Raw genomic sequence first — 26,877 nt, forward strand, 5'->3', positions numbered from 1 at the left:
GGTTAAATTATTATGGTTAACTGCCATCTTTAGAAACAATAATTTTCTATTGTAAATACTGGAAATAAAAATATATCTGTTATATGCACGCTTTTAATTAATTTTTTTTTTAATTTTATGCTTTCCATATACGCAACGTTTTATATTATTTTAAATAATTCCCTGTAATAATATATTTCAGCCTTGCTAATATTTGGGGCATTTATGCCTCTCATTTGTTCCTTTTACTGAAAGGGTAAATTAATAATTAATCTTAATGTTAGTATATTTATAAGGTAATTCTCCCGCCTTTTTAGCACGCCTACGTGGTGTAGTGGTCTGCATGCTGGGCGTGTATTCCAGAGGTCCGTGGTTCGATTGGTGTACTATGCATTGTGTTAGTTCACGTGTTATTCATGCGTGTTATTTCACGTGGTGTACTATACGTCTACTGTACGCGTTCATAAATGTTCAATGCGTGGTTCACTAGTCTTAATCCAAGGTTACCCACTCTTCCATGGATGAGCGTACTAATTGATTAACTCAGCAGCAGTAAAGACTCAAAATTAGCAACTATAAATTAAGATAAAGCAAAATCAATTAATTTTTATGTGGCATTAACTGTCAAACTATGAAATTAATTTTGTAATTCAATACTTGTATAACAGAATATGTGCAAAAGCTCATATATGCATTGCAGTTACGAAGTTTAACATTAGCTATAGCTTTCAATAAGACTTGCAGTTTCTGCTATAGCCAAGACAATTTAACACACTTGGTGCCGATCGCACCTTCTGTGATGTAGATTGTTGAAGTACATACGCCTCAGATAGAGGTAATCGGCAAATGGGATGTCATATCATAACAAAGCATTAAAATTTACTCATGAAAAATTGAACTAATGAACTCGTGAAAATTTACTCATTTTCCAAAGCATGAAAATTTAAAGTAGTAAAAAAATGCCCAGTTTACTTCAAACTACAGGGATGTGTTCATCATCTTCGGGGCAATTTACAATACTTCTAGCGTCCTCTGGCACCTAGACTTGTGCAACACATCATCTCCGCAAGCCCTTCCTTTGTAAATGAATCTGGCCTCGAAAACCTTCGATAGTTATTAATCATAAATTCTTTCATAAGTGATTTAGTTAGAAGACTAGATATACTTCTCTTAAAGCTTTGGAAGCAATGAAAATGTGAGAATGCGGTAATTTTACAAGATCTGCTGCAGGAGGCGTTTTATAAACAGACAGAAAATAATGAAGAATTTGTTTACGCTGTGTTTCAGACCATGCCTATTCCTATTAATAACGTCCATCTCCTGTACTGGAAGGCATATAACCTGAAAGTTTCTTAAACTAGTGATTTAGACCGTAGCTGCTACGCAAACCCTCTATAAGTGATGAAATTAGCGAAATCTAAAAGCATGCTTACAAAATTCAGTGTTTTGGAACACTAAATTCTTCGAGACGGAAATAATTCAAATAATACAGCAGAAAAGGCTCCAAATACCAAAATGAATTATGCTAACTAGTTGAATCTTGTTTATGTATCAAAATTACTTAATTTCTCGAAACAATCGAAAAGTCACAATTTCCTTGAGTCATTTAGTTACTAGTTCACACATATTTTTCATGCACATGCACTGCGTTATTCCACATTTATATACAATACCAAACATATTCTCTTCGAAAATTTGCATTCAGTATTGTTTACCTCCATATCGATATTAAAAGAACAAAAGTAAAGCATAATTAAAAAGATAAAAGTAATAAAATAAAAGTAAATAAAAGTAAATAAAAGTCTAATAATGTAGTAATGCGAGGTGATTTGTTAGAAAGTGACACATACTGAAAAACTACTTATTTAGAGACTGCGCCCCAGTCTATGAGCAATTGATACTGTTTTCTTTGCAATTTTTCATGACTGCTATACTTTGCTCGCTTTTTTCATTTTTTGTAATCTACCTTAAGAAAGTTGTTTTTACAGTGAACTTTTCTATGGAAACTATCTCATATTCACGTTAAGCATCATGAAAACCACAAAATCTCCATGCAGTCATCCTCTTCATCGCCCACTCAACGCGGGAAAAAATATTATCATTTAGTGATTTTATTCTCTCTTCCACTGTCTCGCCTTACACAGCCAAGAATTTATTATTGCTATTGAAAATCATAAATATGTAATAACGTATTCGAATAATAGCATTATTGTATTTTAAAATGTGGTTTAAAAATTCGGTACAATTGTCAGAGATATCCTTCTATTAATAAAGCTCGTTTTGTAGCTCGTAATGTTTCCTTTGCAATGTAAAGGACGAAAGGCGCACTTGCAAGCACATTGATATTACACAGGCTACACAAATAAACTTTTTTTCTCTACATCTTTATAAGCTTATTTATTTGGATATTGTTATTCTGCATTTTAATACACTGCATTTCAGTCACATCTACTAATATATAGTAAAAAACCTCAGTAAATTATTTATATTCATTTACAAATTCAGAATTAATAATTATTAACATTATTATTATAATAAAATATTGTCATTCATAAATTAGTGTATTCATTATTCATTCATGAATAAGACTTAAAAATTTATATCATTGAAGAACCAGCTTTGGAACAAACGTTGACTAGCGAGTAGATAGGTGGATCGCTCTACGATAAATGATCAATCATCAAAATCCTTCTAAAATAAAAATAGATAATTGGTAAGTATTATTGCACAAAAATATGAGTATCCTATACCAAGTATATACAGTACCTGTACCAAGCACTGTGCAATGTTTGCGAAATTTTGGAATTTCACAAATTTGACGTTTGAACTGTGTATTCAGTAAGCTTTTGCGAAAGGTCGCTACAGAATTTTGCTTTCTCTCAGTTATTATTTGCAAAATAAACGGAAAAGCATCTCAAGATAAACATACCTGTACAATTAATTAAATTTTAAAATAAACGACAACGTATAATAAAGTTTTACATAGTTTGATAGTATATTAAACAATTATTTTTCTTTCACTACCGGTGACAGGTAATCAATAAAATCATTTTATGGAAAAAAATTAAATAAGCAAGAAAATAATTTTTAGTTACAAAAACTCGGATATAATTATTTAAATTTTAAATGCTTCCGATAGGAAGAAAATTATTTTTGTCAATTATGACGGAACCTTTATACATGACTCAATGAATGCTTTTGCATAAAATCTTTCGACTAAGAATTTTAATAATAAACTCTAATATTTGTTTTTGATCGTAATGTATAACATTGTATATTAAGTCACAAAATGATATTACTGATCTTCAGAAAGATGACTTCAGAAAGATTTTCACTGAAGATGTAACGTTAAATATGTAGACTTCCAACGAATATTAATTAGACGTAGAATTTCCTCCATTAATAATTAATACGTTCTTTTAAAATTAAATCAACCCATATTTTATTTTGATTAAATATGAAGCTAAAAGTGCTTGCAGAAATAATTTGAGCTTACATATGAGAAATAAGGAGCAGCAACATTTTTCTTAATTTATGAAGGAAATTTAAATATACAGTAATGCTGACATGATGAGTTTATATTAATTTTAACTACTTATTTTATTGCTTAACCACAAAAATGCATTAAGCATTAAAATAAATAAATAGATAATGTGATTTTCAACATTAATATAATTGTATGCCTAGTATATACAGTTTTAAAATTTGAATTAATTTTATAAGACTGAAACTGTCTTCCAAAAGGTGAGTATAATTTGATATGAATTCTCATGTCCTTACTTTGGTCTCAAGCTGTCTCTTTTAGAACTGTATGCGACTCTGACAAGGTAAAGTAATTTGTATTTGTTCAATGTTTCTGTAAATGCGAAAGTGTTAATGAAAGGGAAAACATATTTTTCAGTTATAAATTATAGGTAAGAGAATATAATGGATCGCTCTACACTCTCAGTATATAAATTTGCAATTAAACATTATGTTTTGACAACATAAAATTAATTGGATTCTAATGCAATTTCTTTCAAAATCAAGGAACGATTACTACTTCGGAAGTTCTTATTAAGAATAGAATAAAACTTCCAGTCTTCTGCTTAATTGTAAATATGATGTACGATTAGAAAGCATTTTTGTAAACAGAGACGTACACTGCGGGGAACAAAAAGGGGGGGACGGTTCTGTTTCTCTCGTCTACTGGGCCGCTTGACGAAATTCAAATTGCCATTTTCATGTCTCGAAAGCGCGACATAGGGTATATATTTGACTTATATATAGCCATTATTATAAGATAAGTATTTTGACACAAAATCGGACTTTTTCTGAAATAACATATCAATTTTTTTTCCATATTTTGATTCTACGACTATAATTATGCCTAGATATTAAATTTTGTAATTTTTGATGAAAAATTTAAAAATTTATCTTGGTGAATTTTTTTCAGTTCGCTCCAAGAAAAATTCCACTTGGCGGAATTTTTAAGTTATAATAACCTACTTGCTTTCCTTTTTCTTCACTGATGCACGAGAGGAAAAAAGTGTCCATCGTTTATTCTTTCAAATAATTTTAACCAATTGCGTAAACAACATTTTCGTTATTATCGCCTATATTAAATACGCCAAATTTGAAAACGCGCCAAGATGTAAATTCACGTATATCTTAGGAAATTTTGAATCAAAAACTCTAAGTGTTTGCAGATATGCTTAGAAATACATCTACTTTAAGATGATGTTAAAAATTTTTTAGATTATAATACAAAAAATATTTCGAAAACTTTATAAAAAATATTTAAAAAATACAAATTAAAAAAGCAATAAAACATGTGCGAATCATATTTGGATTAAGCCTAAATTTCGAATTCTGGAAGAAGGAATCAAGTAAATTTAATAAAAAAGAGATATTTATAAATACATATCAAATTCAATTAACATAGAGGAGCAAAAATTGTGAGAACTAATTTTTTTATAAACGACTCGTGCGATTTTTGCAAAACTTGGCAGTTTGGCATAATTTTAGTCGCAGAATCGAAATATGGAAAAAAAATTTGAAATGTCATATCAGAAAAAGTCCGATTTTGTGTCAAAATACCTATATTAAAACAACTCTTTGTAGAAATCTAATACATATCCTAAATCGCGCTTTTGAGACATTTGAAACTCAAATTGAATTTCGTCAATCAGCCCAGTAGAACGGGAGCTATAGAGCTGTCTCATTTTATTTATTTATTTATTTATTTTTATTTTATTTTTATTTTTTATTTGTTTATTTTTATTTTATTTGTTTATTTATTTATTTTTATTTTATTTTTATTTATTTATTTTTATTTTATTTTTATTTATTTATTTTTATTTTATTTTTATTTTTTATTTATTTATTTATTTATTTATTTGTGTGCAGTGTACATAAATGTTCCCTTTAATATTCAATTCATCGGTCTAACGTGTACATACATTCAAGTATGATGACTGCAGGTTATCAGTCTAACTTGTATTAAACAAAATGAATAGTTTACCGTAAATATTTGCTATTAATGGCAAAATTTCCTTACGCAAGCATCTGCAGTCTAATAGAAACGGGCACATTTTAGTTTAAAATATATATGGGAATGTACCTCTTAATTGAACATAAATTGCCATTTATTCGGACATATTGGGATTATAGACCCTTCATATTTCAGTTACTCAGATTGAATGTTTTCTTTCTGTTTTCATTTTTTTCCATTTATTATAATTATTACTTATTACACTTAAAAATAATGTCAGTCTCGTGTCTTTATTTTTATTTAGTTAATTTTACTTTAAAAAAATTAACTAAATAAAAACATGTATTAGAACCTTCTTTATTGGAGCTTATAAGGAGCTTTAGAGGCAAAGCAATTCTGGATAACATATTTTAGAATAACCCATAGTCAATCTTGTTTTCATAAAGAAATAAAATTGAGTCTTATTTGCGCATACCTAATTGAAAACTAATATTATTTTAAACCAGTTGTTCTCAATCTTTTCTGCTCCATGCACTCCTTTTACCATTTGCTAAAAAATATCCCCCCCCCTTTTCAGAACTCAAAAAATACACACATGCGTTTATTTAGACTTAAATAATAACGTGTATTTTAGATTAAATAGAAAAACTTATAAAAAATATTGATGAATATCAAACCTTTAAAAAGCAAATTTTATATTCATAATCTAAAATTAAGCACTGAGCAGATAAATATAAAGCCGACCGCATCCCCTTGAAACTATCAAATTCCTCCCTGGGAGAATTCCCCCATAGCTGAGGAGACAGTTTTAGATATCAATGTTAATTTTGATTATATCTAACATAAATATGTTACAAAATTTTGATTTTAAATTTTTGACTATGTTTAACTCGTATGAAGTTAATAATCTGTTGTTAGTTGGGGGGGGCGGTTTCATTTGTATGGAAAGACTCAGGTAAGAGGTATTCTGTGCTCTTTTCTTCTGCTATTCTGGACGAGAAAAAAAAAAACACTACCTGCACAAAATTCCAATCCAATCAATCATACTGTATATAATGGAAAGTTTTTATTTATATATTTTATGCATCTGAATTTATTAGTTTACTGACTTTTATACAAAACCTTTACCACAGCGCAAATGTTCATTGATTCAGTTCATCAATGAATATGGACACTAAAAATACCGCCTCTAGAACAGAAAATTCCCAGTTCAGTACTTTTGCGTAAAATTTTACTTTCGCATTTTTGCTTCAAAGTTACTTACTTGTTCACATTACGAAAAGCGTATTTACTTTTAAATAATGAGGTGGTATATCAAACTATATTAAATTTGTAGAATTATTAGGTTTATAGATGCAGAAGACTGAAAAAATCGGTAGAGCCCTAGCCGAGATTCGAACTCTTAACCTCCCGATCCCGCGTCGGAGTTCCTTTCAATTGTACCACAAACACACACAGAAAACTGGAAGAAAATACCTTATACATTTTATAACACGCCACGTTTGTAAGTCAATCGGATGATTAATATACGGCGCACTTAAGCATAGCGCGAAGCCATCAACTTCTACATCGTCACATCTATAGTACGCGAATTTTCCTGTTTTTTCCAAGTCTGATGAATGAAGAAGACGAAGTAATATTTTTAAGACCTCGTCATATTCAGTATCGGCAAACGGCCGAGTTCGCGAGGGAAGGCTTCAGATTAGGCTTCCGTGTCGCTGATTAGCCCTTGCAGCATATCGTGGAGGAAAAGCAAGTTGATGGCGCAACTGTTGGTTGGGTTTGGGGACAATGAAGTCCAAAGGTAGTGCCTTTGAGGCTCTGGAGCAAGGATACGGAGCAATATATAACTAATTGCTGCATACGAAGTCACGCCATTTCTGACTCACGGTCCTCAACTGGAGAAATTTTACGAAGCGTATAGGACTTTCCACTATTCCAGTACCGAACCTTACAGCCTCGTGATAGTTAGCTGATGCAGATTTGGTATCTAGACGACCTTTAATAAGATTTCCAACTGACAGCGAGTCATGGGTCAGTGCGTTTATAATGCCATCGCAGCAGAGTTGCACGGAGTGCTAAATGTAGTCCTCAGTTACCAACCAGTCAGCATAGTCTTCAGCCGCGAATCTCGCTTCTGCCTGATGATGTCTACGCGTAAGGATATGGAGACGACGCGCCCACCGGGCCTATGCTTCTACAACTTCGAAGCGACAAATGGTCAGTTAAAGTGGAACAGAGGTTTGGAGTGCCATAGATAACCTCGTATCTCTATGCGCGTTACAGACGCATTACAGGCCTTTGTATTAATAGTGTGCTGCTCTCTAAACTTCTTCCGTTTTATCAGAACATCCTAAATGCTATTTTTAACACACACTATTCGGATAAATTTGAATGCATTACAAGATGCGCACGTGTGTTATTGGCTAACCTGATGCCTAGATCTCTTTCCACTTGAGTATTTGTGAGACATGAATGGGCGCCAATTGAATATCTCCACTCCTCCATTAAATGAAAATGAATTGCGGGGTCTCATAAAAAAACACATTGTACACAATACTACATATCATGTTTCAAATCGGACCCATCAGCAGCCGAGCGGTAAAGTCGCTGAACACCGCTAATTCAGGCCAGGTTTCGAATCTCGGAGAACGTGCTGGCTGCATGGGTGTTTTCGTAGTTTCCCTCATGTGTAATGTGCATACGAGCCAGTTTCCCGTAGAAAGTCCTCCAAGAAGGCATCCCTTCCCTTAAGCAGCTAGCCCTCGAAAGCTTTCTTATTATCAAATAAACCAACCAAACCAGCCAACCAAGTTTCTAACACCCATTGGTTCGATTCAGCGAAAGGTTCAAAAACCTATTGCCTTAAATAGGGCTGTAAAGTCCTATTTATGCCCTGTACTTGCCTCTAAATACTTATCGCTTTTGAAATCTAAATCATTTGTTAAGAGCTTGATTACCTATTCTATGTGCAAAGTTTGCACTGCTTCCAATAATTATTTCATCGTGTTGCATATTCTCTCTTAGTTTGTATGCTTATCTTGTACCACCGTTTCATGTTATATTAATGAAGAAAAAGATTTTAAATACGCAAGTAAAATAATGCCAAACTTAATTTTACTTCCCCTAGAAAAACTAACAACTAATCCAGACAAATTCAATCCGGATAACTGGAGTTACACTGTATATTAAATCTGAAAGCAATAGATTCTTGGATAAAACAACTCATGAAATTACTTTGTTTAGCGAAAGATGGAAACTAACCTTAGTTTGATCAAGCTCTGATAATATGATAATTAGCCAGCTAATGATGCCCCAGTGATTGATTTTCTTCAGAACCTAAAATTCGATTTTCATGTAAATGTATTCTCGTGTACCTTACTGTTCCTTTTAATTGTAAAAATAGAAAGTGAAATAGGTATTGATTTTATTTGCTTAATTGTAACAGCTTAGATCTTGGGAATCGATGAGCGGTTTTCATATTTTAATGAAGTTATTCTGAATGAATAATGAAATTATTTTGCAAACATCAAACAGCTGATGATCATCATCTAATGCAAATTTTGTAGACAAAGTAAAGGGAAGTAAATAGCCTCAAAACGGATTATTTTGTCGATAATTTATTTACGTAGTTTCTCCACAGTTTCTTACTTGACAAAGAGTTTTCCTTCAATCTATTGTTTCTGATTTTCAATCAACTCCCGATGTATCAAATAGCTAATTTAATGTTTTTTTTTAATCCAGTTCTTATTATTAGACGTACTAGAATTCATATTTGTGTTAGTTTCGGATTCAGTCAGCTAGCCTATATTTCTTAATATGTAAATAAATTAATGTAAAAGCAAATATTCTTACATACCTTTGAAATTATTTTTTCAACTCTTCAAATTTAATTTTCATTACTTATATTTTATCGATATTAAAAAATAAGGTGGATTATATGTTTAGCTGCCTGAGAGAAACCAAAATGCAGCAATTAAGTGTGTCTAAATTTACGATATCTTCAAAGAAAGGCTTATTTTCGTTTTTCATATTCGTTTTCTTCATTTCTTTCTTTTGTAGCAAGAAATTCTGGCTGTAGAAGCAGCTGAAAACAAAGGTTTCCTGGCTATGCTATCTCAGGTAAGAAAATCTCCTCTCCTGCATTGCTTGAAAATCCATTTAAATGAGGGCACTATGGGGGAAAGAACCGTAAAGAATTCACAACTTAAGATACTTTAAAAAAAATATATAACTTATGTTAAACCACCAACATATCAAAAATCCTACAATGTTAATTTGGGCGCTGACTACAGAAGGGATTTCAGATTTGTGCGCCGGCTTCAATCAATATTTCGATGCATACTTGAGAGTAAAATATTTTTGAATTTTCTATAGTGCTTCCTATGTAAATTATATCTCCTATTTAACTACATTCAAATTACCTGCTCTAGAAAAATAAGGTAGTTTGTAGACTTTTAACAAAGAAAAGATTATTTAAAATAAATAGACCAAAAACTTTAATATATTTAATCTGAATTTTGTTTGAAAATTATATCTGAGATTTGAAGAAGGAACTCTTAGTAAAAATGCTTGAAATGTGTTTCTTCAATACTTGTCAAAAAGTAAAAACTTTCGTCAAGGGATTGGTTTTTAAATGCATATTGTTTCTTTAAACGTCAGAAATTAGATGACTAAAAAATGTCTGTTAATTCCCGAGTCAAATGGTTTTCATTGTTATAGAGGTTTGTGGTTGATTTTAATTATGAATATATTTTTAAAAAGGCAGGCAGGCAGTCTCTTATAAAAATAAGATATAATTAAGAAGAAAAAATATCCTATAATTGCAATAAACATTTTTCAATTTTTCTTACACATTTGTGATTATATTTTAGTAAGGAAATATTAAATCTACAGTTTGAAATTTATTTTACGGTACAATTCTGTACCTCTTTCTGTATTTACATCTTTGTACATATTCTAGATATTTGCTTGTTTACATAAGAACGAGTTAATGTGTGTATATTTACATGCAATACAAGAGAAGATAAGTATGTATAAATAAATATACACACATTATGCATAATTTATACGTAATTACTACGTATAATATAGGAAGAGATAGAGAAAGAGGGTACGTACGTAAATTTGATTTTCTGTTTTTCTTTATATCTAAAATTTCGATTTTTAATGCCTTTTACGATTTTTCTTAGAGAGAATGGAAATGAGCAAAATATTTATAATTTTATCTAAATTTTGATAATTTTAAGCATCGAAATTTTGAAATTCAAGCAAAAATTCCAGAAAAAGGGATAAATTAAATGCATAATGTAAAGTATAATCTAGAAACTAACCCAATATAACAGTTAAGCTAAATAACATCTTATCTCTTATCTTGATTAATGCAGGCGTCGCATAGATTTATATAATATATTTTATCCACTTAAACGCATGTAGCTTCTCGCAGCACAAGAGAATTTGACAATAAGGAAAGCAAATACCTCATAGGCTCATAACATGTACCACTTTTTATCCAAAACTTTCAACACAAATACCCATGTGAGTAATACACGAATCACTCATTCAAAGTTGCACTTATTCTTCCCGTGTTACCTCTTGAAAGACAAAACATGTAAAATTAGAAAAATCGAAATTTCGATAATTAAATGCTTTATACAATAAATTAAAATTTCTTCTCAACTTTAGACTACTTTTTTCAAAATTTGTAATAATAAAATACGTTCATCAACAGCAGGTTTTAATATTTATTTTAATGCATTATCTGAAGTAAATTTTACTACATACATTGTCGTAAAGCACATGCAAACACGCACTGTTTATAGAATTTACTACAGCAATGTTTGTTTTCCGATCACTCATCATCCTACGAACAATCGCTCTGTCTGCAGTTTTCGCTTTTGTGATCAAGAAAATGTTTTACCTTTTCCACAGGTCATTTTCAATTGCATCCAATAAATTTTAGTTACCCGTTGCTTTAATATTTTTCAAATAATTTCTTTACACATGTTTCAGATCACGCACACAGCAAGATCGCAGTCTACACACCTGTTTTTCTGAACTCGCATAATAACTTTATATAGCACTTTCTCCTTCAAGAAAATACTTGTAGAGGCATTGCAATGATCAATGCTGTTTTCTTATATTCCTCCCTGAAAATCAGACTCGTATACCACTAGACCATACAGGATATATTATCCAGTAAGGATAACTGGCGAAAGTTGTTTCCGTAATTTTATGCTCTAAACAAAGAAAACGACAAATGTTACTAATGTCTTTCAGATAAATAAAAGCGAAAGTTATAAGAACGTTTTACAAGATTCTTTTCAGAGTCGGTTTTCTCGAGTAGTAATCCTAGATATATAACATATATCTATAATCCTTCGTGAAATGAATTCTTCACTTTCCTTTAAACTATTCGTAAATACAAATAAAGTACATTTTGAATAATCAACACTAAATGGAAGTTACAGAATAGAGAATGCAAAGAATGCAACAGAGTTAACTATGCTCTATTTTTCAAAATAGTAGTAAGTATATTTCTTAATGATATATCCATTTTAAAATGATAGTGCTAGTAGTAGAGTAAAAACGTTTTTAAGATCATCGCGCTAGTAGTAGATCATAGTTCCGCAGTAAACCTTGCTCTACAATCAGTTTCAAAATTAAAGTTTTCAAAATTTGCACTTCTTAAATAAATTTTTCTATAATATTGAAGAAATAATTTCCATAATGTGTACAGTTCCTTTAAAAGGTCAAGAAAGTACGGTTTTTATGTTTAGAGAAATAAAAAAAGATATAAGCATCCTAGCAATATCAACGGAAAGAAAAACAAAACCTGGAAGATTAACATATTCATAAAATTAGATTTTGAGAGAAACGCAAAAGTCCAGTTAACTTTCATTAACTAATTTTCAGTTATCATAGTTAATTTCCAGTCTTAGCATATCAGGTAGAATTACAAGGTGGACAAAATAAAACTGACTCAGAAATTCTGATACGCAGTTTACCCCTGTTAATGAACAGGAGAGCTTCCTTTCTCAAAAAATACTGCCAATGGTAACCGTTGATGTCGATGAAGAGCTTCACTTTTAATACGAATAGTACTGTTAGGCTCTCCTGAATACAAATACTTGTGCTTCGGTTAACACTCAACCATGAATATCTGATGTTTTACCGTTAGCACCATTTTGTGTTACATTCAGTTGATCACTAAGCATGTTTATAGCTCTCACTTTAACTGCTCACTAGGTACATCTACGCATCTCACACAAGCAATTGTTTGCTGTCACATGCGAGTGTATGCTCCTCTCAAACCCGTTGTGTCTGTCCCAACTTCTAATGATATGTTTGCTGTTTAGAGTGCGTTTTCAAAAAATCCAGAAATCACTTTTCTATGCCAGTTTTGTTTTGGCCACTTTATAGTGAAATCTAAATCAGAGCCTGAAACAAATTGTTAGAATACAAATACAGTCCTGAAGCACACAATTTTTAAATATATAGTTTGTATCTATTATATTCAAACTAGGGATTTCTCCGCCCAAAAAAAAAAAAAAAGAAAAGTAACAGAAAAAATATTGCAACTCGCAGTCTGAGAGCATAATAAATAAATAATTCACGTAATTACATAACAGTAACACGTAGAACTTCTAATTATATTAAAATAACTTGACATCAAAATTAGACTTTCTAGAAGTCTTTCGAGTAACTAGAAGTATTGTCAGCAAGTGAACAGATGGCAGCCACATGCGAGGAATTTTCTCGCAGAGACTTATAACTTCATTACTAATCAGTGAATTAGTTACTTTAAATCTTTTTATAATTCTTGTTATAAATTTGACTCCTTTTCTTACTACTGAAGGGAGGAGCCAAAATGAGATGAAAAATTCAGGTATAAAACAATTAGCCTGTTTACATCATAGCAAACACTGAGTGATTTTTTAAACGTTTATCCTCCAAATGCTTTCAGATTAGGTCGAACAGCTCTGTCGCAATTAATTTACTGTTTCATTAGTTTCGCAAAATTTTATTTTAATCCTGGAAGGAAGAGATGACGGCTTTAAAATGTAGGGATATTTTTTAGCACTGTCGACGTTGTCTTATGTCTAAAATATTCGGTTCTGCATTTCTTTGTTCAAATTAAGAACCAATTCCCTACTCGTGCGGTCTTAATCAAATGCTTTTTATATACTTTATTAAGGAAACTCTTATCAAATCCGTTACATACCTACCGTTACATAATCCGTTACATACCTATATTGCACTACCCTCGTATTCTTCATCAGAATCACTTTGAGAGCATTTAGGATCATCAAACAACAATTTTATAATTTCATTTTTTACCAAATCAAGCTCCGACCATTTTTCGTCTAACTGTGTCAATAGGATTTCGATTTCTTCTATATCATGTACTTCTTTTCCTAAATAGTCTTCCAATTTATTAGATATTCGTCTAAAAACACTTCTTAAAGGAGTACTTAATTTCTTTAGACCGACCATTTTTAGAGCTTATAAATAATCATGCAATAAATACAGTGAATAAATTCTTTACGCCCGCCCACCCGGGGCCGACATTCGAAGAAGAGCTCATTCTAGTATATTCCGTATGTAGTATCTTTCCAATTTCACGCCCACTATAATATTTTCTGAGAATTTTTTTTACAGTTCATTCAATTTTAAATAATTTTCCCTATGCATAATTTACTATTTTCTTCATATTTAAATTTTAATGCAAGATTTTGACTTTCGGAGACAAATTGCAAAAAGGGCTGTCAATTATATTTTTTGCGCAAGTTTCCTGCGTATAACTCCTGCATCCGTAGGTATAACTCCTGCGTATAATTCCTGCTGTTCTTTTTAGATGCAAATGCGTACAGTCTGCGATGGGACGTAGGCAGTATTAATCTACACGCAGGAAACCTGCGTATAGATTAATTTAATTTTGCTTCAACATGTTTCACATATTTGATATTTCAAGGAGACTTCTTCTGGACTTCTGGATTTCAAGGAGACTTGAATTCCCCTCACAACCTGTTCATAAATTGTGAAACGAAGCCTTATTACATTTTTTACAAAGTCATCAGTCGTCTCGTCCGAAAATATACATGCATTGCTGTAGCTTATCATACTTAAATTTTAACAAATTTGCAACAGTGTTTCCAGTCTATTGAAAGATTAACTTTTAAACGTAAGTTTGATTGGAAAATGATACCTTAAAGATCAAGACTCTGATATGTTAATTTTTTTCCCAATTTTAAAAGATTCTAAATGACTCTGACTTTTTAAACCATTACATATGCCTCTAAAAATTTACAATTGTTTTCCTGTTAACATAAAAAAAACCTTAGAATTAGTTTCATTTCAATGAATATATATAAATTCATAAATTAAGTACAAAAGTATAGAGAATGAAAACGACTTCCTAAAAGGTGTGTTAAAGCAATTTCTTAAATTGAGGAGCAAAATAAGAGGAACTCATTTTAGTGCAGAAATTATAATAGATGCCTCAACGAAAATACAAATTGAGGACATTTGGAAAGATATTATACTCAACAGCAAGCAAGGTATTAAATATAATGATTCAACAAATAAAGATTAAGGCAGAGCTTTAGGTAAAGGAGTTAGCCATAAGAAATATTCTCCATTAAATGTAAAATAAAATAATTGTTTCGCCGTTCTCTTATTATCAAGAAGAAAGAAACTAGCCAATCATCTGAGTGTACGTTATACACTATAACTTTTCCCAAACAACCTGCGGAATGTTTTTAAAAGGCATAAAGCACACATTTTGCAATTTAAATCGCTTAGTATATTAATATTTTTGCAAGCAAAAAAGGAATGAATAACGCAAACTGAGAATGCAAATAATACGAAGAAATTTTAATGCAATTTTTAAAGAGAGAAACTATCCTCGGTAAAGCAAGGCGTCGGTATTCTTTCAAATACCCAAATTAGTTGGAAATAAATAGAAAACGTGGAAAAAATAGCGCAAGCTGAAATTAAATATTGCATAGAAATAAATGGAAGATGAAAGAGAACGTATGACTCACTATAATACCTATTCAGAGTAGTTAAGTATTAGGTAATCAATGTTGTAACTTACATTTAAAAGTTGAATGTTAAATGCAGCCATTATTGACTTTAACGGATGCTATTCAGATGGATCGTGAGTATAAGTATTTCGTAAAAAGAAAAAGAGCCGCGTGTTTAGCTCACTGTAAAGTTATCTTATTAAAGGTTGCATTGATTTTCTTTCACACAAAATTCAAATAGTGGTTTATTATTAAAATCCGTCCACCGAAACGCGTATCTTTGACACAAAGTATAATTATTTTTGAAGTAAAATGTTAAAATATAAATTCAAACAGTCAAATGATATTACATTAAATTATAAAATCACTTACATAATAACTTTTAGAAAATGTTAAGTATTGCCAATTCGTCAGAAATGAAATTATTTCTGAATCTTAATAAGACTTCTGTTGCTAATTATAAATGCAATAAATTATTAACCCTCTGTTAATAAGAACAGCAATGTAAAATCTGCGCTTGATGATATTTAAATGCACATTATATCATAATATTTTCTACACAGGTTTCAATATTGTGTCTAAAGGAAATGCTTGCGTCATTTATACTTATAGAGCAATGCATTCAAGTATTTTAAAAAGCATATTGCATTACATTAGCTTCAGAACTGATTTTTGAAATTTAGAAGTGTCTACACATCAGGTGAATCTCATTTTTATTTTTAAAGTAGAAATGGAAATCTTATTAGCGTTTCGTCTTTGATGCAATTATAAATGCGTCTACTTTCTAGTTACAACAGTACGAAATATAAAATTCAAAGGAGAGTACAATTTTCTTATTTTGAAATATAAAATTCAAAGGAGAGTACAATTTCCTTATTTTGAAATTTAATATTCAATTCTACCCCAATATTCGTGTGAATTAACCAGATGTGACTTCAAGGATATCTAGCAAAGGAATTTATGTTTTAAGTTGTCTAATTTCTTTTTCTACTGCATTCACTTATTTTATTGTAGTAGTAATTTATTTTTCCTTAATTGTGCTAATCAAATAGATTAAAACTTATTCTTTACTAATTAAGAAAAATTTAATAAATATCTCATGATGAACGGAATAATGAGACTTAATTTTAATTGCTATCAAAAGCTAACGTTAGGTATGTGAGAAATTTAAATTCAAGAAGAGAGAAAAAATGAGATCTTATTATATTAATGCCGTTTTCATTATTAATCTCTTTCATTGCGACAATTTTGCTTTCAAAGTTGCCTTTCATGATGACATAACTGATAGAAGTAAATTTATTTTTTCTTCTAAAGAAACCATTGTAATAAATTTTATGTTATTTGCATGCCCGAATTTTTCTTAGAAATATTTCTTTTACTAGATGCTTTCGTAAGCTCAATGAAACATTAAATACTTGTTGCTGGACTATAATCCGTAATAAACAGAAATATTATTTAGATCTACTAATAATTTTTTTTAATTTTTACTTATTTTTAAGTGAGCAACTTCGCGTAGAAGTTTCAGATTTTTATCAAGCCAATTTTTGGACTCATATAAAATATAAACGATTCAAATCAGTTAACTGCCATTACAATCACTTGAAATATGCAATCAATCAATATACAATTCAAGCAAAATATATAATTCAAGCAATCATTTGAAATATAAGCTCATCCAAAATTCAATAAATATTTTCAATAATTTTCTTGTGTTAGAGAATTTGCGATCAATATTAATGCAGTTAGCATTGAAATGCCAAAAATCACGGAGAAGCATTAAATTACTATTATGCACAATTTTTAATTACAGTTATGTCGACTAGAAGACGCTTCTTCCAATTAAAACAACGCAAACAACTGCTACATTATCAAATCCCAGTGTGACTGTTATGATAACTGACAGCTGCTTGAGGAGGATGTAAGACATATGAACAATAAAAAGCCCATTTCTTTAGAAACATTTGATGCCCCCCACCCCATACAGCTGGATAGTGTCTTTTAAAATTGTCATCGGAGTTCAGTGATATTTCTATACTTTAGGTTACTCCATAACCAAAGCAGCATAAGATTTCAGGATTGATTACTTGGAAGGTCATGCTCAAAGCGGTATTTGACCCTCTCCAAATCTGAAATGTAAGCGTTGTTAGCATGAGTATTGTTCCATTCTACACAAATGTTGAAACATTCAATGCCTGCCTTTCATTTGGATCACGAACAATACTGTTTCGTAACAGGTTAGCTAATGATGACCCTCACTAGTGATAGTTTAAAATCAGGTGTACAGACATTAGGTATTTTTTGGAACCAGGAGACTTGAAAAATGAGCAACGCCCTCGCTGGGAATCGAACCACGGACCTCTGGAATACGCGCCCTGCGTGCTGACCACTACACTACGAAGGCATGCTAAGAAGGCCAAAGAAATACCTTATACAGGATTGTATTCAAGATTCAAAAATATAACATTGCTTATTGGATACATCTGTATCCGTAAAATTTGCGCAACACAGTTCTTCTAATAAACTTTTCATTTTACGTAATTCTGTTTAGACGACGTCACAATACGTCCTAAAAATCTCTCAACACACAATACACAACACATCACTATAGTATTGAAAGCAGCGCCCACATATTTTATCTTGCAACATGTGCAATGTTACGAAAAACATAAATAACGTATTATGTAAGTGCTAACTAAGCTAAGCAATACAATTATATTTGCCTTTTCAAGGAATTTTCCCTTTGGACTTTTACAAAAATGTTCTCGGTGACAGTAGTTAGCATAAAAGGAAAGTCTGCAAGCTTTTCTTACGTTAATCAGAGCATTTGGTCTTCCTTGATTATTTTTAATCACTTTTGTTAATTTATTACTGAAATCATTCTAATTTTACTTCAACTGTTTCAGATTTAAAGAATGGGTTATGTGTCGAATATATGTGTTCAATTCGTGTATCATACTCACCCTTGTTCATTTATAACAACTGTTAAATTATATATTATTGTACTTAATTAAATTGCAGTTAATATGTTTCTTTAATTTAAATGCATTACTAACAAGATCAGTAAGATTTTTTTTTCATTTCTTCATATATTGTATGCTTGTAGTTCCCAAGCAAAATGATAATTACACATATTAATCCTTTATTTCCTCTTAAATAATCAGATAGTATTTCATTTTATTATTGGTTCATTTTGCCTTTTATATAATCGCTTCATTTATCTAATACCAGCATGCGTATTAAAAATTACTTCATCCCCTATAGTGCTAGCTTAAATATTCTCGCTTGTTTCTTCATTGCCTGCCTGTCTCTTTTTCTAACACGTCACTCAAATGCACATATTGTCCTAACAGTTTTACTCCTTATAAGATTTAGTCATTTAAAACAAAGCAGCAGGAGGGGAGAATACAGCCTACCCCCAGGAAATTTTTGTTTTACTATAGTAATATTTTTGGCTTGCCATTTAGTTATTATTTTTATTTTAATATGTTATTAAGCATGTTGTTTAATCTATTGCATTCTTTGTTATTGCATTCATTATTATTATTATATGCATTGTATTTGCTTGTGATATCGCTGTATAAATTCTTAACACAAATATTATAAAAAGGATAAAATACTTGGTAATAAATCGAGGGCTTCTTTGCTTTTAATTCAGATTATGATGAGGAATAATGTGCTGTTGTATAAGAATTTAGTATTAACAAACTAAGTTTCAACTACCTCTTTTTACATATAATTTTTATCGGTAATATAAAAACTGAAATTCGTATGGAAAGTTTCGTAGGAAAGCGCTTTTTTATCATTAAAAGAAATATATCAAATACAAGTTTTCTTAAGCGAGCTATCTAACACTACATGCTTCTAATTAATAGCATATTTACTTACGACATCAATTAACTTAAATGATGTATTTTATCCGCTATAACAAACCTTCGGTCACAATTTACTGAAACAAGGAAACAATTATCCTGGCTATGGATGTCATTTTGATGAACTAGCTTAAACTGCATTTTTGTAATATTCTGAGCCTTATTATATTTAGGTATGTAAATTTAAAGCACTTTCTTTCAGCAGACATTAAATTCTTATCACCTGTAAAATATAGCTTAATCTGTATTTTGCAATTAGCAGCAGCATAACTACATTAATGATTTTGAAATGTCTTTAATGTAATCGTTAACGTAAGTAATCACTCATTATCTTCAGGTTTTTGTATCCATGGTCAAACGAAAACTGAAGTGCGAGTGCAAGTGCTGCGAAACTGATGCCTTGCATCTTTATATATGATTGAATCCATAAGCTTAGAAGGATAAAGATAAACGACACTTATCAGTATTGTGGAGCATTAACAAAAATGTCTGGTTCACAATCGAGATGCTTATTGCTAAATTCAAGAATTTTTTTGCTTCATAAGAAGTCTTTTATTCAAGCTTTGAGAATATTCCTTAAAACGCTTTCTTATTATCTTGCTGATTTACACTTCTGCTGCACATATGCAGTCCTTGAAATTAGATTAATTGAGTCTTACCAATGGCTGAATGGTTAAGACCGTTGATTACTGAGAGTTTGGTTGGATCTCAGGCAAAAGGTTTTGGCAGCATAATTCGCTTACATAGCTTACTTCGTGCGTAAAGTAAATACGAGATAGTTGTCTTTAGGAAGACCTCCACAAAGGCATTCGTTCCCTTAGGCAAAGCGTCCTCCCGTACTTTGCCATATTCAAATAGCCTAGCAGTTTTATTTAATAGGGGGACCATAAAGTAATGTCATTTCTGCGCATGTCGACAACAACATGCTGAGGGCACACGTGGAAGTAAATCCATCTCTTGACCAACCTTGGTCGACCATCCAAGAACAAAAGCTTTAAAGCAGAATGGAAAAATAAGCAAAGTAGGTGTTTGAGTCCCCCATAATCTGTCCGAAAAAAACAAAGCCAACCTATCCATCACATGCAACTTATTGCTTCAACGGCACCATACAGAACCGTTTCTTGATCGTTTAATTAGTGGAGCCAAAACGTAAGTTTTATATGATAATCCAAAACTCAAAAGGCAGTTTTAATAGGGGTTACAAAGGGTTTACATCCCGAAAAGGCACTTTTGGGTGTTTGATGGAGTATCCGCGGAATTGTTCATTTTGAATTGCTGAAACCTGGAAAAACTGTTAAGTTAGACTTTTATTGTGAACAACTGGATCTAGTGAACCAATCTTTAATCGAAAAATATCCGGCGATTGTCAACGGAAAAGGCGTCATTCTGCAACACGACAATGCAAGACCGCACTGTGCAAGACGAGCACTGGAAAAATATAATGAATTGGGATGGAAGTTACTGCCTCACCCACCAAATTCGCCCGATTTTTCTCACCCTCGGATTTCCGTTTATTCCGATCCCTACCACATTTTCTTAGTGACAAAATATTTGAAAATTTGGATAACAACGAACGTGAGAACTAAAAGGAACCACGCTATTGAAACTTTTTTCCCTTGTGTGTGGCCGTCTAAATAAGGGTGCGTCTTATATGCCAGTGCGTCTTATATGCCGTCAAATACGGTAATTACCGGCAGAACCCAGGCGAGGTAAAACATAAGAGAAGAGTTTTGAAGAAATAAACAGACATAGAACTAATTTTGAATTCTGTTTGTCAGAAGTTATCACTGGAGAAGATAAAAGAATTTTCACGATTCCGAATGAATCAGAAATATTAGACAAGAAAGCTGAAGTACGAATTTTCAAACAATATTTCCCAACAAAAATATCAAAAATGATTTTTACTTTAAAAAGGCAGCTAAGTGATGGCAATCTCGAATTATATACTTTCCTAGTAAAAGTGTTGCAGATTCAGAGAGTATTCAAAATTTATATACTGCGAAAAAGTACTTAAAGACTTTAAAAAAGTCTAAATGGAATTCGATAACACAAACTTTTCTTCACATAAATGGCTTACATATTGATTAAATTTTTATCGAACCAGTTTTCATCGTTAAACTTAGTGAATAAACTTCTAAGACTTTTTGTATTGTCAGCATTTCAACTAAAACTATTCAAATTCGGTAAGCATGGTTAATATTCCACTAAATTCATTATTTTAATTTATGGCTATTATTAAAATAATGGATCCATTATTTTAATTATTATTATTCAATCCACGGTTTCTGAGATCTCTGGGATCTGCCAAAACTGCAAAAACCTAACTCGCTGAGATAAAAGTGGATCACTGTATATTCAAAATCTTTATACACCATGTCCACAAAGTTCCTTATCCAGCCTTAATTTTCGCAAAAATTTATCATAGACATACATTTCCACTACAAAAATAAAATGGTTTAAATGATGCAAATTTCCATGTTTTAGCATCTTAAACTAGACGTCGGTTTTCTAAAAATTGTAAAATCTAATTTTTTTACTTTCCTCCGGTCCTTATACTTATCGTTAGGAAAAATGAGTTCTAATAGGAAAGAAAATTTAAACGTATGACTCCCGTACGACAAAAATTGACCGGGATATTTAATTTCAAATTTTGCCATTTCTGTCGTTGTTGTAAACTTGCACTGAGAGGTCGGTTAATAAATAAATTATAATAAATCAAGGTTTATTTTTTTCCTTAAATGCCATTCAACGATATTCCTTTGTGTTTCATTAGTGTCTTTAATTTATAATGGTGTTATATTTGACCTGCTCAAAGGTGTATATACTTTGACATAACTAATTTATATGTTTTCAAAGTGCAAAAGTACTTTATTTATATTTTCGCTTAATTTAGAATCATAATCTAGTAATCATATAAAAAATTAATTAAACTACAAATATTTTTGGAATTTAATTTCTACAAATAGTGTTTCAAGTTAGCTACGTTCTTAAGCCAGTTTTCTAAAACACGAATTCTGTAAGATTATGTTAATTAAGTCTCCTTTTCGGATACAAAAATTACATTCATTAATACTTTCTACAGCATACAAATACAAACATTTCGGTTTTCAGTTTGTATACGGCCCCTGGACATGATATTCGATTTTAATATCAAATATCTGAGTCAACTTTTGTCGCACGGAAATGAAACAAAATTTTCTTCTTTGAATTTAAAAATTACCAAAATAAGAACATTTATAACATTTTTCTAATTGGAAGTATATTTCTACGACCAGGAGTCGCGAAAATAAAGGCTGGGTAATGCCTTTTGTGGAAGCAATGTATATATATATATACACATATATGTTTCAAAAGAATATAGTGAAGTTCAATTAAATAATTCTCTTGCGCCACTGCTGCAAGGAATGAAATTTGAATTCAACAAACATTCTTTATTCTTTAAACATTTAAATGATATTGTATATTAGTTCGCAGCAATAATTAATCATTTATTTGTAATACAATTTCATTTAAAATTTAATTAACTTTAAATTTGCTTTTTACAAATAGAGAAGGTTTGTTAAATTCAAATATATACACATATATATTGATATTTATACTTATTTCAAAAGTACTTACTGAATTTATCTTATACTTCATATTTCCTCCCACATAAAGATGTGCTGTGCGTTTCGATTTACATCAGATGCACTACACTAAAATTTAATATAAGAAGTGCTCATAAATTTTGCACTTAATTGGAAAAATTAGGTTCAAGGATTTACTCTGTGTATTTAGTTGCTTAACCCAGTTCTGGCTGAAATCTGGTTTATATTAATGTGAGTAAATCTAAGAAAAGTGGTATTCATTTCAGGAGGTTACCGGTTTCAGCTATAGTCTTTCATGCTTCTGCTTTATGTAACCTTATAATTATCTCTTTATGTTTATATAACTTTTGTTTCTGTAGTCTACCTACTTAAAGTCCATTTTAATGCAAATGTTCGAAACAAAGATGAAAAAGGCCTAAAGGAGAACGTGCAAGGAATTGGAACTATCCTAATGGCTTATTCTATAGTTTTAGTTTAAAATGAACTTCCATTTGCAAAATCAGCTTTCATTTTGATGCAGCCTGAAGATAAAATAATCCCTTTTATCATAAAATATGGTATTAAATTTTCCCTGATTTTCATCCATATTGATCCAATTATCCATCTTTAATAAGACAGTCATTAATATATGTATCCTGTTCGATGTCAGAAATTAGATTATTTTATAATGAAATTATTATGATAAACTGCTAGTTAAATCAAATGGAAAAGATTAATTCAATCATCAACAAAATCGAATGAGAACAACAAATATAATCTCACCAATAAGCGTGTTTCTGTAGGATATGCAAGTGATTCTGATCTGTTCCAGTGCAATGACCAAGTACTGTTTTATTTCTCTATCTTTTATCTGTTCTACTCAGATTTGCCTGAACTGTGTTATTTATTATCTGTCTAGTTCTGAGATTTTTAATTTGCATAATCCCTCTCTATTTTTGTACAAAGAGTTAGCTAATCTTTCACATTGTTTCGCTAAATACTAAATTGCAAAGTCAAGTGCTGAAATATACAAATATCAGAAATATCTGAGAATTTTCCCGTTGGAAGCAATCCAGATGTAAAGATCAATACAAGCGAATATGTCTACTAGGACTTACTGCAATTTTTTAAGCTATGCAATACAATTTATTATTAAAGAAAGCATTTTTAAAAGCTCTGTCCATTTCAAATACATACTTTTAAATCGCATAGTGTCCTTTATATTTTTATTCCATTAAAATATTTAAACAAAAAGCATTTTTTTCCTTGGATCGGCTTAAAATTTCTACCCAAATAAATATGTTCAGTAAATAAGAAAATATGTAGTTTTTGCATACGTAAATTCATTAAAAATCTGATAAGCAAATACACAAAAATATTTAAAATATTTTCCTTTTATCATTAACTTTTGTGAATCAGAAAAGCGAAACCAAGGCAATGTGTCGCCGTGGTGATATTTTCTAATTATACCAGGCGACTCATTAGGTCATAAATCTAGTATTTTTTATTCACTTATTATACAAATTTTTTACCCTATCCTCATTTCCTTTTTTTATCATTGTCGTTTTCTGGCTCATATGTGTTAGCCCCTTTTCTCTTCTCCCCTGAAGAGCAGGAAAAAGACATTTGCAGAAGATAACGTGGCAAAGGAAATGTGTTTTTCCCCCTTTTAGGACAGTCATATCGCTAGCCACAGCAACTTTTCGCGACTTAAAAATATGCAATGAGTTAAAGGAGGAAGATCGTAAATATAACAATAAAAATACAATAATAATAATAAAAAAATTAAACCCCAGCCCTGAAAAGAACAAATGCCCATAATGTCTTGTAAAACAAATGAACAGTACGCTTCTCTCACCTAGCAAATTGCTTTCTATTATTTGCTCTTGTTTCTCATTTAATTGGCATAAATGTGTTTGGTAGGGGTAAGGGCATAATCTATTCTTGCTGCTCGTTGTGAGCATATATTTCTTGCTCGCCTCATTACCCAGCTATCTTCATTACCGTCGAAACCACGCTGCTAAGGGAGAATAATTTAGAACAGTTTGTAATGACGGGATACTTCTCCTTTTGGACAAACTTTTGAGTCACATTTATTTGATACCATCATTTTTTTCTCTTTCCAGTTCCTTCACATGCATTTACATGTCCCAAGGATTTTTTTCTTCGGGTCTTAAAGACTGTTTTTATTATTTCATTTGAGGATAATCGACTAAAATGACAAAGATAAGCGAATTTTTTTTTCCATTTACGGATGTCATTTCATTCTTATGATTTTCATTTATTCAATTAAGGAATCTTAAAGTCAAGATGAATATCTGCACGCATAATTAAATCTATACACGCTTGTCCTTAGCTAGCTATCAATGTACCTACTTGAGAATGAAAAGCAAAATGATTCGAGCATCTTATACTTTATATATAGTAGATATAGATACAGATAAAGATATACATAAATACATACATATATATGTAGACACTTAATCATATTTTCCACACATTAAGCTCATTTTACATTAATTACATCAAATTTACTTTAAAATTTTTTCATGCATCATAAAGTATTAAAATATGTTTTGATTCAAAGTTTGATAACTTTATTGTTAGCCAGAAGCAAAGGAAACGGAGATTAAATTTTTTTGCGATGATGTTACAGATCAATAAAAAATCTTGCAATAAAAAGGTAAACAAAAATTGCAATAAAAAGGTAAAAAAATAAAATGTAAAAATGCTAACAAAATACATCGAAACAAAGATAAAACTGTACTAAATAAAAAGGTAAAGATACTCAGCCAAAATAAACTTAGGAAGAACAATTCTCGTCATGGAGAATTCTTCTGGAGAATTCTTCCACAGAAAAAACACTTCCATTTTATTATGTTAGACTTTTAGAACATTTAGAGGAAAGGAAGATCACATTTAATACAAATAAAGAAACGTTTTACAACCTGAAAAAGTTTCCTAGCAAATAATTTATTTACAATAATATTTACTCTAAACAGTAATTAAGTATGAAATTAATTTGTACTTTACGTAATGGTATTTAATACCGCATTCATTGTGATTATTAAGACTGTGTTAAGTATAGGGTCTTTCTGCGTCTTGTTTTCTACTCTTTCGTCACTTCATTTTGCAACTTAAAATTAAAGTTGCACTTTCAAAGCATATTTAGTTTTATCCTTGCATAACTGTTCATTTTTCTATTGCATGATAAACTTTCAATATAATATTTTCAACGTTTTAATAAAAATAAGTTATCTAAATGGCAGTTCTATGTTCTGCATTCTACTCAAAATTGGCTCACCAGCGGCCGAGCGGTAAAGTCGCTGAACACTGGTAGTTCGGTTCGAGGTTCGAATCCCGCGAACGGGCTGGCTGCATGGGCGTTTTCGTGGTTTTCCCCATGTGTAACGTGTATACGAGCCAGTTGCCCTTAGAAAGTCCTCCACGAAGGCATCCCTCCCCTTAGGCAGATAGCCTTCGAGGCTTTGCCATAATTACACACACTCTACTCAAAATTGATTAATTTAAGGAAACAGTAAAAATAATTAATCTCAAAATAAGTACAAGTTTTTTCACGATAGTGTCTAATGTGTAACACTACACCATAATTATAAGTATTAAAACGCAGTTCTTTTTTTTTTTTTTTTTTTTTTTTTTTTTTTTTTTTTTTTTCAGTTATACTTCCTAGACTTTTCCTAAGTACTCTTTATATTCTCTCCTACCTTGCGAGTAAATGTCATACTTAACTCTTCGCTCTAAAATTTCTCCAGTTTAGAGGTGAAAAATTATTAACAGTCCTCCTTCCCTTAAAAATTTTTAATTACTCTTTTATGTATTTCATTAAGACGAAAACTATTGTAGCAAATGTGTCATACATTTGTTACAAAATCAATGAGACAAAAACTAAGCACATATTGGTTACAAATATAGACGCTTGAAGAGACACGCGAAGTAATTTA

General features: G+C 30.9%; 1 protein-coding gene across 4 annotated transcripts in view; it reads left to right on the plus strand.

The window, feature by feature from the left end:
* LOC118180861 (cytotoxic granule associated RNA binding protein TIA1-like) overlaps positions 1-26,877 on the plus strand; it is a 554,155-nt gene that overhangs the window by 485,673 nt on the left and 41,605 nt on the right. For 2 of the 4 annotated variants that reach the window (XM_085810190.1, XM_085810191.1), the window contains exon 8: positions 9,515-9,574. The exons of the other annotated variants lie outside the window; for them this stretch is intronic. In XM_085810190.1, coding sequence (XP_085666316.1) covers positions 9,515-9,574 — 60 coding nt within the window. The remainder of the gene's footprint in view (positions 1-9,514; positions 9,575-26,877) is intronic. 4 annotated transcript variants of the gene reach the window in all.

The sequence above is a fragment of the Stegodyphus dumicola genome, chromosome X2 (genome assembly GCF_044657685.1).
Source record: "Stegodyphus dumicola isolate Sdum_Otavi_A_Nest chromosome X2, ASM4465768v1".
In the NCBI taxonomy this organism is placed as follows: Eukaryota; Metazoa; Arthropoda; class Arachnida; order Araneae; family Eresidae; genus Stegodyphus; species Stegodyphus dumicola.